The sequence below is a fragment of the Humulus lupulus genome, chromosome 6, assembly GCF_963169125.1.
Source record: "Humulus lupulus chromosome 6, drHumLupu1.1, whole genome shotgun sequence".
In the NCBI taxonomy this organism is placed as follows: Eukaryota; Viridiplantae; Streptophyta; class Magnoliopsida; order Rosales; family Cannabaceae; genus Humulus; species Humulus lupulus.
Window position 1 is genome coordinate 44,460,052 of NC_084798.1, and position 12,949 is coordinate 44,473,000.

General features: G+C 37.7%; 1 protein-coding gene and 1 non-coding gene across 2 annotated transcripts; one reads left to right on the forward strand and one right to left on the reverse strand.

Moving 5' to 3' along the window:
• Positions 1–280: 280 nt before the first annotated feature.
• LOC133787680 (small nucleolar RNA R71) lies at positions 281–387 on the reverse strand. Its single transcript, XR_009872685.1, has one exon. It is a non-coding gene; the product is annotated as a small nucleolar RNA R71 (small nucleolar RNA).
• Positions 388–11,481: 11,094 nt separating this feature from the next.
• LOC133785033 (putative disease resistance protein RGA3) lies at positions 11,482–12,408 on the forward strand. The gene has a single exon (XM_062224294.1). It carries the CDS (start codon positions 11,482–11,484, stop codon positions 12,406–12,408), a length of 927 nt encoding a protein of 308 aa, XP_062080278.1.
• The last annotated feature ends 541 nt before the right edge of the window (positions 12,409–12,949 follow it).

Genomic DNA, 12,949 nt, shown 5'->3' on the forward strand with positions numbered 1-12,949 from the left:
GATAAAGCCCTCGATTATTCAGATGGTACAAAATTGTATATAATTCGAGGGATTACCAAACGAGGATCCAAATCTCCATATTACCAACTTTTTAGAACTGTGTGCGACATTCAAAATGAATGGTGTGAGTAACGATGATGTCAGATTAAGATTATTTCCATTTTCGTTAAGAGACAGAGCTAAGAGTTGGTTGAATTCATTACAAGCAAACTCTATAGTCACTTGGGAAGACTTGGCTCAGAAATTTCTTGGTAAATATTTTCCTCCTGCAATGTCAGCTCGATATAGAGAAGAGATTAATAACTTCCATCACCTGGATGGGGAGTCTTTATATGATGCGTGAGAACGTTTTAAAGAGTTGCAAATGAAGTGCCCACGTCATGGCATAGAGAAGTGGCTGTTGGTGCATACATTTTATAATGGTTTTGGGAGAAATACAAGGACAATTATTGATGTAGCATTGGGAGGAGCGTTTATGAGAAAAAACACTAATGAAGCTTATGAATTACTGGAAGAGATGGCCATGATAACTACAAATGACCCACTGAGCGTGAGAATAAGAAGGTTGAATGAGTCTTAGAGGTCGATCCTATTGCTTTATGTGGACCGCACAAATGACATCTCTAACCAAGCAATTGCAGGAGAATAACCTCGCTGCCCAAGCAATGCAAGTACAGAATGTTATGAGTTATGAGATTTGTGAGGGTCCGCATTCTTATGAACAATGCTCGAGCACTGCTAGTTGGTCAACAGACATGAACAGTATGCCTTTGGAACAGGCACATGCTATTGGTAACTTTCCATGACCTGCACGCAACACGTACTAAAATTCATATACTCCTATGTGGAAGAATCACTCCAACCTATCTTGGAAAAATAACTAAGGTTTACAACCACAGTATCCACCTCAACACCCACCTCATCAACTGACTTATGGACTACACTCTAGGCCCTATTATGACCCAAACACACGCCCATCTCATCCACCACCACATCCTCCAATGAACTCACCAATAACTAAGACAAACCAATTTAATCAATTCATGACAGAGACAAGATCTTCAATCAGGAATTTGGAGACACAAATGGGTCAGTTGACTAAACTACTTTCTAGTAGACTGTAGAGTCCAAGAACTTTACTTAGCTAGTTAGATAGTAGTAGTAATAGTTATAGTATTTTTATGACTGTGAATTTTGGTTCAAGCCGGGACATAGTTGGACACTCGTAGTAACACTTATAGATTTTATAAGTTTAACCTATAGTTTAGGAATATTAATTATAACCTAAGGTTTGATTAATATGACTGATTAGGGAGATGATATTTATTATACTATAAGGTTTAGATAGACCCAATAAGATATTAACACTTGTCTTGTGTATGTTTAATGAGAATTAAGTATTTTTTAGGAATAAGTTTATTAAGAGCAATATTTGAAAATCCTAGGGTCTGCCAGCAGCTTTGAAATCGTTAAAGGACTTAGTCAAGGTTGTTAACTCAATTCAAATTAGGCTGAAAAAGTATAATTACGTGTATAATATTTCAGTGTATGCCAATATATCGCAGCTCTAGGGGGCGATATATCGCCATACAGGGATACAAAAAATACGTAGCTTTGCACGACCACCTCGAAGAGCCTCGGGAGCATCAGTACAGGCGATATATCGCCTAGCATGGGCGATATATCAGTTGTCGTGCATGGTTTTCAAACGATTTTGAAACCGAGCTCATTTTAATCCTTAACCTCTTGATAAGTCCAGAATCTTTCTGACCGAGTCTTCAACATTTGCTGAACGATTATTCAAATGTTTTTTTAATTAAAAAGCCATTATTTTATTCAAGCTAAATGAAGATCTTTTCATTCTTGAACTCTATAAATAGGACCTAGTACACAGTCATTTCTTCATTCATCAAGCTGAGTTCAGAGCCTACAAGCTGCTAGGATTACTTTAGGGTGTTAAACACTTGGGTTGGGGTTATAAGCTTAATCATTATAAGCTTAATAAACACTTGGGAAGTAAGGTTCATAGTATATTTCGGTTTCGAGGTGTAGTTCGGTCATAGAAGCATTCAAGGTATTCCTTATTCTAGTTCCTTTCTGTATTGATTCTTATAGTTTTTCTACTCAAATCCTAACTCGTATTCTCTATTCTTGGTCAGGCATCTAAGATAGTGAACGTAAGATTCTTGTTGGTAAGTATCATTTCGATGGTGTAGTTCGTTCTTTTCATCTCTTTTCTTTTAGTATACTCACCTCTCTATTATAGTTTTTAGGAGTGTTCCAAAGCCCCGATCTTGTTCTCACATTCCGGTTTTTGGTAAGGAAAATAGGGTAGATTTGTATGCTTTTATGTTTTTCATATATGTTCATGTTATAAGTATGATATATTTGTTTTTTAATTGTTTAGATAGCAATCACATAATTTGTTTAGATAACAAATATATAACTTGTTTAGATAACAAGTCCCAATAGTAAATTCCTTGGGCATATGATTGTTTAGATAACGAGCCCCATAAATTTATGTGACTTGTTTAGATAACTAGCCTCGTAAATTTATGGGCATATGATTGCTTAGCTAGCAAGTCCCAAGAAGTATGACGGCCATTATAATAGATGTTGTATTTATATAGTTATATGATTATAGTTTACAGTTTATAGTTTATGTGTATGTATATGTTTCATGCTTGTAGTAGATTTTCCTTACTGGGCATTAGACTCATTCCTTTATGTTTTATATATGCAGAAAAATAGTTTTGGCGGTGGGAAGGTTCTTGGCAGCTTGGGGATGTGTATTGAGGCAGGATGGAATCGGTGGATTGCGCGTACGATTCGAGGATGAAGTTTTTAAGTCTTTTAGTTATGATTTCTATGTATTATTTTGCCGCACTTAATTTTGTAATCAATTTATTTAAGTTTTGTTTTGTTTTATTTTCAAAACAATGGGATCCCATATCCTAAGTGAAATATTTATGTATTTAAACCTTTACTTTACAGTTTTAAATAAAGTTATGATGTTTTCATATGTACATTTTCTTAAGATTAGTATAGTAGTTATTAATGGTCCATGGTCTAGAGTAGTTGGGTCATTACATAGACAGCAAGGGAATTTGCCTAGTTCTACAGAGGCAAATCCCAAAGAGCAATGTCACGTTGTCACTTTGAAGAGTGGGAATAAGTAGGATAGGCCTATAGTGGATGACAAGGGAAAGAAGACAAAGGATAAAAATGTTGTTAGTCCAGCACAAGAGAAGGTTACTGAAGACATTCCAAAGACAAAGAAGTCGAAATACACCGAGCCTACACCAAGGATTCCTTATCCTCAACGGTTCCGAAAGGTCAATCTTGACAAACAATTCTCAAAATTTCTTGAGGTATTTAAGAAACTTCACATTAACATTCCTTTTGTAGAGGCTCTTGAACAAATGCTTAGTTATGTGAAGTTTATAGAAAATATATTTTCTAATAAGAGAAAAATGGAGGAATATGAAATTGTGGTATTAACAGAAGAGTGTAGTGCAATTATTCAAAAGAAACTTCCTCAAAAGTTAAAAGATTCAGGTAGCTTCACTATACCTTGCACCATTGGGAACTTTCATTGTGAGAGGGCTTTATGTGATTTTGGGTACAAGCATTAATTTAATGTCATTGTCTGTATTTAGAAGACTTGGTTTAGGGGAAGCTAGACCCACTACTGTTACTCTTCAATTAGTTGACCGTTCATTAACACACACCCCGAGGTATTATAGAGGACGATATAGTAAAGGTAGATATATTCATACTTCCAACGGATTTGAAGTTTGGGGGTGGGAATTGAGTTTTGCGACAGGTAGGGAGCAGCAGGCGATGACTCTTAAGGATTGGTTCGCGATTCCCAAATTAGGAAGATGATAAGGGTGTTGTATATAAATGATTATTAGCAGCGACAAATGTTTCCACTAATAGATAAATGGCCCTGTTTTGCTCATGTTTTTTAATGACTATCGGGCTATTAGTGGCGACACATGTTGCCGCTAAAATTCAAATAAAAAATTTAGTGGAAAATTCGCCGCTTTTTTTCATAATTGACATGTGGCACGTGTTAATATTAAACGCGATTATGTCACCGCTAATAGTAGAAAAACCACCTCTAATAATTTTAGTTATTAATAAATTAATTGCGGGGTTATATTAATGGCAGCGATGTATTATCACAGCTGATAATGGCATTATTAGGGATGATTTTCCGTCGCCCCCATAAACATTTCTTTCTTGTAGTGAGGCAAGAACACTATACTCTTCGTCGTTCTTTCCACAATATAGAAACTTTAATAGTGACTTTTTTCAAATTTGAAAATTGCATAATAAATTGTATTTGAAGTTTATAAATTAGTGTCTTAAATAAATATTTTCTTGGATTTAATAAATTTTTAATTAGATTTTAAATCATTAAAACTTTAATGAAAAAAAAAATTGATGGTGGTGTCATTAGTGGCTGACCTGCCACCGTGGTAAAGAGTAAGGGTTTAACTTTGAGGGAGAAAGTTTGAGAGAGAGTGAAACTAAGATGCAAGAGAGATGGTTTGAATTGAAGTGGTAACTTCGTCCAAGGACATATATTACCAATAATCTTTAAAGTTTGCGTAATTTTATAAATGTGTCGTACAGGAGCATCTTTATTGGAGTGTCAAATTAGTGATTCATTATAAATGTTATATTTTATTTATTTAATTTTATGTCATTTATATTAGTTTAGTATTATTTGTATTTATTTGCATTAAATATTATATTTTTTTAACTTATTATATTATTATCTTATACTATTAATAATAAAATATAAAAAATAATTATTTTTTTATATTTGAATAAATATCAAATTAGTATTATAGAAATATTTAGTTTTACAAATTTTATAGTTATACGTTGGAGTCATAATACTAAGTTATAATAAATATATAATATATTCACTTTTTGTGTTCTACTTTGTATTTACATATGGTCATTTTTTTTTTAAGAAAACAAACTATTATTACTAAGCCAAATCGGCTAATAAAAGAGAATTACAAAGAGCAGGAAGATGCTCCTAATTAAGAATACAATCAGCTGTGAATTCAGGCCCTGTAGCTAAAAAGTGAGCCACCTAATTCGCGGATCGTTTAAGAAAGTAGATAGAGACATTCTTAAGACTAGAAAGGAAGCTACAACAGTCAGAAATAATCAAACCTAAAGGTGAAAACATCTGAACCTGATGTTGAATAGCATGCACTACAACTAAACAGTCAGACTCAACTATAACATTAGCCCAATCTTTCCTCTAGATCCAACTAAGAGCTTCGTTGATGCTAAGAGCTTCACCCAACACCGCAGAAACCTTGCCTCTCCTACGACCACAGAGAACTTCAAGAAAGAGACCATTGCTATCCCTCACCACACAATCAAAGCCAAATCTATTCTCTGTTGCATGAACAGACACATCGACATTGATCTTCATCATTCCATCGTGAGTTTTAGTCCAACGCTCCTGGTATGCAATGCCCCTCTTAAACATCTGAGAGGGATGGAAATACTTCTGAGCTTGAACCACCGATGAAGACAGGATTGGCTTATGGACAAAACTCGATCAACCGAAGGCTGCAGCTGCTTCCAAACCAGATTGTTCCTAGCTTTCCAAAGAGCCCAACATGTCATGATAAGAGTAGCCATATCCAAGCTAGTGTTAAGAGAGAAAGTTGTACTCAACCAGCTTGTAAAACTGACATTACGATCAGTGGGAAAATCCAGAAGCAACTAATTCCAGCAAGCCTTGGCAAAACAACAATCAACTAAAACATGAAAAATGGTTTCAGGGGCCAACTTACAAACAGGGCACTCAACTCCCACAACAATATGTTTCAAGCTTAGTTCTACTCACGTCGGGAGGCACCTACTAGCAGCTCGCCAAATGAAGTTTCGTACTTTAGGAGGAATCTTTAGTTGCCATAACATGCGCCAGAAACCAGAACTGGTGTCTGTACACCATTGACCATTCAAGCACTTTAGACAGTTATAGGCACTCTTAACGGTAAATTGACCATTAGTTTCTTTGGCCCAATGCCAACTATCCTGCTCAAAGTTCACACTCAAAGGAATATTAGCAATAAGCTCCCGATCCCTGTCATTAAACAAATCAGCAAGAACATCCTCATCCCAAGCCTTCGCTCCTTCCATCAACAAGCTAGGAACTGGTTTATCTTCAAGAGTAGGGTGATTAGAAGAAACAAAAGGATTCTGATCATCTGGAAGCCAAGGATCATGCTTGATAGACACCTGGCAACCTGATCCAATCCTTTTCCTAGCTCCCTGACGCACCAAATCTTGAGCTGCAACGATACTCCTCCAAACATAGCTCGGGTTCCTCCCTAAACCAGCTTTCAAAAAGGAGGAGTTGGGAAAGTATTTGGCCTTAAAAATCTTACTCACCAAACTGTTAGGATTCCTAAGAAATCTCCACCCTTGCTTACTCAAGAGGGCAAGATTAAAATCTTGGATGCTACGAAAACCCATACCACCAGCTATATTAGGTTGAGTAAGCCTATTCCAACACATCCAATGAATGCCTTTCCACTTCATAGACGAGTTAGACTACCAAAAATGATTCATCATCACCTCAATATCATGACAAATCTCAAGAGGGAAAAGAAAAACATTCATGGCATAGGAGGGCAAAGCTTGGGCCACAGATTTGATAAGAATTTCCTTGCCTGCACGAGACAATAACTTTCCTTCCCAACCTGCAATCTTATTGCAAATTCTCTCCTTTAAGAAGCCCAACATTTCCGTTTTGTTTCTGCCCAACATGTTAGGAAGGCCCAAGTAAAAGTTACCCGAACCCGCCTCCAAAATATCCAACTTTTGGAAAATCTTCAATATAGACTCAGCAGAAGTGTTTGTACTGAAAAAAACAGAAGATTTAGCAAGGTTAACTTGTTGACCCGAGCTCTTTTCAAACCACTTAAGCAGCAGGTTAACTTTGGTCGCTTCTTCCTCCAACGCACGACAATATAAATAACTATCATCGACAAAAAATAAGTGGGAAACCACAGGAGCCCCCCGCGCCACACGACAACCATGAAGCCAATCTCGAGTGCTAAAATGATTGATAAGCTTCGAAAGACCCTCAGCACAAATTAGAAATAGGTAAGGTGAAATGGGGTCGCCTTGCCTAAGACCTCGAGATGAAAAGATAGGCCCCAACTCTTTATCCCCCGTAACCACCGTGTACTGAACAGAGGAGATGCATTGCATAATTAGCTGAATCCAACGAGAGCTGAAACCCAGTCTAGTCATCATAGCTTCCAAGTAAGACCACTCCACTCGCTCATAAGCTTTACTCATGTCCAACTTGATAGCCATATACCCAACCTTTCCTTGAGATTTTCGCTTCAAATAATGGAGAACCTCGAAAGAAATTAGAATATTGTCAGTGATTAACCTGTTAGAAATAAATGCACTTTGATTATCAGAAATCACAATGGACAATAAAGGTTTAAGTCTGTTGGCCATCACCTTAGATATGACTTTATACAGGACATTACAAAGCAAGATAGGGCAAAGATCACCCATAACTTTGGCCTGATTCTTCTTCGGAATTAAGACGATATTCGTGGCATTCAAGGAAGGAGCCAGAACGCCCCTGCTGAAGAAATCACGAACCACAGCTACCACATCATTGCCAACTATGCTCCAATAATTTTGGTAAAAAGCTGGGTTAAAACCATTAGGACCCGGAGCCTTATCAGGGTGCATTTGGAAGACAGCCTGTTTAACCTCTTCTTCAGTAACCTCTTTAAGAAGCTCCATATTCTGAACCTCAGTTATGCATGGCTGAATAAGCTCCAAAAGGTCATTCCAATCAGTATCTGAAGCTTTGAAAATGTTATCAAAATAATCCAGAATTAATTTGTCAAGCCCAGAATCCCAGTCCACCAAAACCCCCTCAGTATTCTTCAAGTGCTGCAACTGATTATACCGACGCCTCCGACTAGCCATAGCATGGAAATATTTACTGTTCTGATCCCCTGAGTGCAGCCAATATTGTTTGGCCCGCTGTCTCCAATAGATATCCTGCTGATGAAGAGTATACAATAGTTTTTGATAGGCTTCTGTATACTGAGTAAGACCAGCACCATCCCTTCTCTGTTTATACCTGTTAATTTCCATTTGATAGTGGTACAACTTTCTTTTGAACTAACCAATAATCTCTCTGCCCCAGGAAGATAGCGCAGTGATACAGTGTTGCAGCTTACCATGAATATCAGCCTTGGCCTCTTTCTTCCAACTCTCCTGGACTAAATGGAGACACATAGCTTTTGAAACCCAAGAATTCTCAAATCTGAATTTGAATTTAGGTCTCGAAGAGTACCTCTTAACGGGCTCCAAAAACAGCGGGCTATGATCAGAAGAAGAAACACCTAAATTTGTTAATTTAGCCTCCGAGAAAACTTCAATCTAATCTTGAGACACCAAAGCTCTATCAAGCCGAACTTCCATCCAACCACTCGTACCTCGGCCTCTTTCCCAGGTGAACTGATGACCAGATAGGTCCAAGTCGAAGAATCCACAATCTTGAACCACCTGTTGAAAACCACTAATCAACCACCCTGGATAAGTATTACCTCCCTGCTTATCAATGCTATTAAGAACATTGCTAAAGTCTCCAATAATACACCAAGGCTCATTCCGATCCGCTTTTAGCTTACGAAGAAGGTCCCAAGTAACTCGCCTTTTGGTACGATTAGGCTCACCATAAAAACCAATTAAACAATAAGGACAATACCCTAGTAAGCAAACCAAGGAATCAATATGATGCTGGGAGAAAATTAGAATGGAAAAATCGTCCTTGTGTTTCCATAAGAGGGCTAAACCACCACTACAACCTTGAGCCTCCAACCAAAAAACTCCTCCAAAATCCATTAATCGAGCCAAACCTTCAATCTTGACCTTAGAGAACAGCGTTTCACAAAGAAAAATGAACTGGGGACGCTTTTGAGAAACAATCTCCTTAAGGAACCGAATAGTCTGTGGGTTCCCAAGCCCACGGCAGTTCCAACTTAAGGTAGTGATGGTTGAAGGTGAGCCCCCGAATCAAGGCCCACCCCGGATTGGATTATCACCCTTCGTTCATCATTGTTAACACATTCTACCATAGTGTTTGCCCCTGGGTCACACCCCTGATCATCATGTCGTCTCCTTTTAGACTCTGTCACACATAATTGATTAATTTTGGAACTATACTTCTTAATATCTTTGCCTTGATGTAGAACCCAATTACAATCTTGCCTTAATCTAATAGATAGAGTCTGTCCCTTTCTCACTATGCCACCACTGCTTTCGCCCTCATCCTCTTCCATGAATGTTACCCCAACTGCATCGCTAGGCCCAGTTAGTCTACTAATTGGCTGAGTGCTTTGTTCCACCCTAGGGATCTTGATGTCTTCATCTGGTACAAAGGTGTGGCTAGAACGTAGCCACTTAGCTCCAATGAAGAGATTGTGCCGTCGGGGGGGAGCTCTCATCCAAGCACCATAGGGTCGTTCTATAGTCTCCGTGGGATGATGAAACAACCTGTCACAAAATTTATCAGAGTGTCCTATCAATCCACAAATGAAACAAAAGGTTGGAACCCTTTCATAGTTGAAGTAAACCCAAAATTCAGATGATCCTGATTTGGTAATCTTCATTTTACATTTGAGAGGCTGCTCTATATCAATGGTGACTCGGATGCGAAAAAAATCTCTCCAAACTCCTATGAAATTAGATGCATCAGACTCCAAAAATGTACCTATTGTGTTGCCAATATCCTTGGCCACCCGTTCAGACATAAACCCAGGCTAAAGATCATGAATTTGCACCCAAAGATCCAACTTGTTCAAGATCAATTCTTTAGGATTTTCCCCCCATTTCAACCGAGCAAAGACCAACTGCATCCTATTAAACGTCCATGGACTGCCATCTATGACCCGTTGAATGTCTACTTCATGATAGAATTGAAACAAATAGAGGTTGGGACTAATTTCTTTGACGAACATCCCTTTTCCTGGCCTCCAAAGAGATGCAAGCATATGTTGCATTATTTCAAAATCGATTACCCTATCTATCAAGAATCTTCCAACTAAACACCACTGGGTATCAACTCCATCTTCCTCCGTAGTCGCCTCGCACACAAGCCCTGTAGAAGCTTCCTCCTCCAACGTAATCTGGGCATATTGCTCTGCCAAATCCGTAACAGACCCAGACGTTGAAGCCATAGCAGCCCACTCTGAAAAAGAAACCACCAATAAAACACCAGAAACTCTCAGCCTTTCCAATTAATGGAAACCATGTCAAAGGACAAGATGAAAAGGAATTAGGGATTCGGGAAGAGCTAAGGTCTTGGGGGGAAAGATCTCAGTTCTTGGAGAGATAGGAAAGTTTTTAGTACTGTTAATACTATGTTTTTTAGTTTGTTATTTTAAAAAATAAATGTATTTACATATGGTCTAAGGATACATACATACACAAATTTGGCTATTTTATTAGGTGTGCGTGGGATAGAGACATTTTGTCGACAAGACAAAACCGCTGCACTCCGATTGTTCTGGATGCCTATTTTTTAGGGTGATATACACTAATGCCATATCAACAACCACTTGCCACTATGACATATTACCTAGGAATTTGGACTTGGATAACGCGTGGTCAAAGACATTGAATGCTTTTTTTTTATTTTTTTGAGAGAGAGACAAAGATATTGAATACTGAAAGTAATGTTCCACTGCTAGTGCTACAAAGTGTTACCCATCAATGATCATATTATATTATATATAATCTTGTATCATGTAAACATATCGCTTATTTATATGCCTTTCCGTCCAAAAAGATGACTTATATTCGCATAGAACATTAAAGAAATTAAATACAATTAAATTGACAATAGGACATGTATATATATAGGATAATTTTTTTTATTGAGGTTTCACATTAAGCCCTATCAATAGGGCTTTTAGTGTTTCTCGACCCGTGAACAGTTTTCGGCGCGATTTTTTTTATGACCGTGTATATTGTAGCTATTCAGAGCATCATGCAAATTTTCAAAAAATTCCGAATAGTTTACAGTACCGAAAACTAGGTTCAAACATGTTGTTTTCCACGCGCATAAAAAAAATTAGTCACGAGTGCAACAACATGTTTGAACCTAGTTTTCGGTACTGTAAACTATTCGGAATTTTCTGAAAATTTGCAGGATGCTCTAAATAGCTACAATATACAGGGTCATAAAAAAAATCGCGCCAAAAACTATTCACGGGTTGTAAACACTGAGAGCCCTACCGATAAGGCTTAAAGTGAAGCCCGTAAGAGAATTCTCATATATATATGTATGATGTTTGTACTAGCATATATCTATACACTCCTACATTTTTAACCAATCAGTTGCTTCTCCAACTATACACTCAGGCGAAAAGACAGACTGTGGCCTTCACTGCAGCCATGGCTGATGCTTTCACCTCCGCACTAGTTGATCAGTATGTTTCAGGTGCCCTTCTAAAGATTGATGAAAATGTGGGCTTGGTCCAGAATGTAAAGAAAGATGTCAAAAAGCTCAAAAAGAGTCTGAAATACATCCAAGATTTGTTGGTGGAAGCTAGGACAAGACAACTCGACTCTCAGTGGTTGAAACAATGGCTAAGTGATCTCGAAGACATATCGTTTGACATGGACAACGTGTTGGATGAGTGGAACTCTGCAATTCTAAAGTTGGAAATTGAGAAATTATATGGAGGAGGAAAGGTTGGTGAAGATGGTGATGAGAGTAATGGTCCTTTTCGAGCAAAGCAGGTATGCTTTCCAGTGCCCTCTTCTTGGTATTGTTTCAAACAAGTTAATCAAGTGATTAGGCACTGTGATTTCGCTAAAAGAATTAGAAAATTGAACAATGAGCTAGATTCTATTAAGAAAGATGGCCATGATCATGGCATAGTCATGGGAGCTATTTTTCAACAACAATATATTCCTAGTTCCATGGTCAAATCAAGAATCACTACTATTTCTATGGTTGAAGAAAATGAAATACACGGTCGAGACGATGATAAGGAAATTTTAGTGAATAAGTTGTTATCTGATAGTACTCAAAAGGGTAATAGAGGGCTTGATATAATTCCTATTGTAGGAATGGGAGGACTTGGAAAACCCACTCTTGCCCAGTTAGTTTATAATGATGATAGAGTTAAGGCTCACTTTGATAAGCGAATTTGGGTGTGTGTCTCAGATCCTTTTGATCAAAAAAAAGTTGCCAAGGCAATTGTTGATGGCCTAGGAGGAAATGCCCAAAATTATGATGAGCTAGAGAGTTTGGTGCAATGCATTAGTAATTCTATAAAAGGAATGAAGTTCCTTCTTGTCTTAGATGATCTATAGACTGAGGAGAAACCAAAGTGGGAACAGTTAAAGCAACCTCTTATGCAGAGTGGTGTAGGGAGTAGGATCTTAGTGACAACAAGGAAAGAGGAGGTCATTATAATGATGAGGGCACTTGTTAGCAAGATTACACTTAAAAAATTGTCTGATGAGCAATGCTGGTTGATCATTAGACAAATAGTATTTGTGGAGGGAGAAGAAAATGAGGTCAACTTGTTAGAAGACACTGGAAGAAAAATTGCTAGCAAGTGTAAGGGCTTACCACTTGTTGCAAAGGTTTTAGGAGGTCTTATGTACTATACAAAGAGTGAAAGCCAATGGAATGACATTTTACAAAACAAATTGTGGGATTCAAAAGTTGTTCAAGAAGATATTTTTGCTTCATTGTTGTTAAGTTATTATGACTTGTCTCCTTTGGAAAAGTGTTGTTACTCTTATTGTTCCCTATTTCTAAAAGACAATACATTTGATAGGGATACGTTGATTGAAATGTGGATGTCGCAAGGTTATGTTGGCGATTCAAGAACAGGTCAAGAGTGTT

Coding starts and splice junctions, on each gene's coding strand:
- LOC133785033 (XM_062224294.1), top strand. CDS start 11,482: ATGGCTGATGCTTTCACCTCCGCACTAGTTGATCAGTATGTTTCAGGT.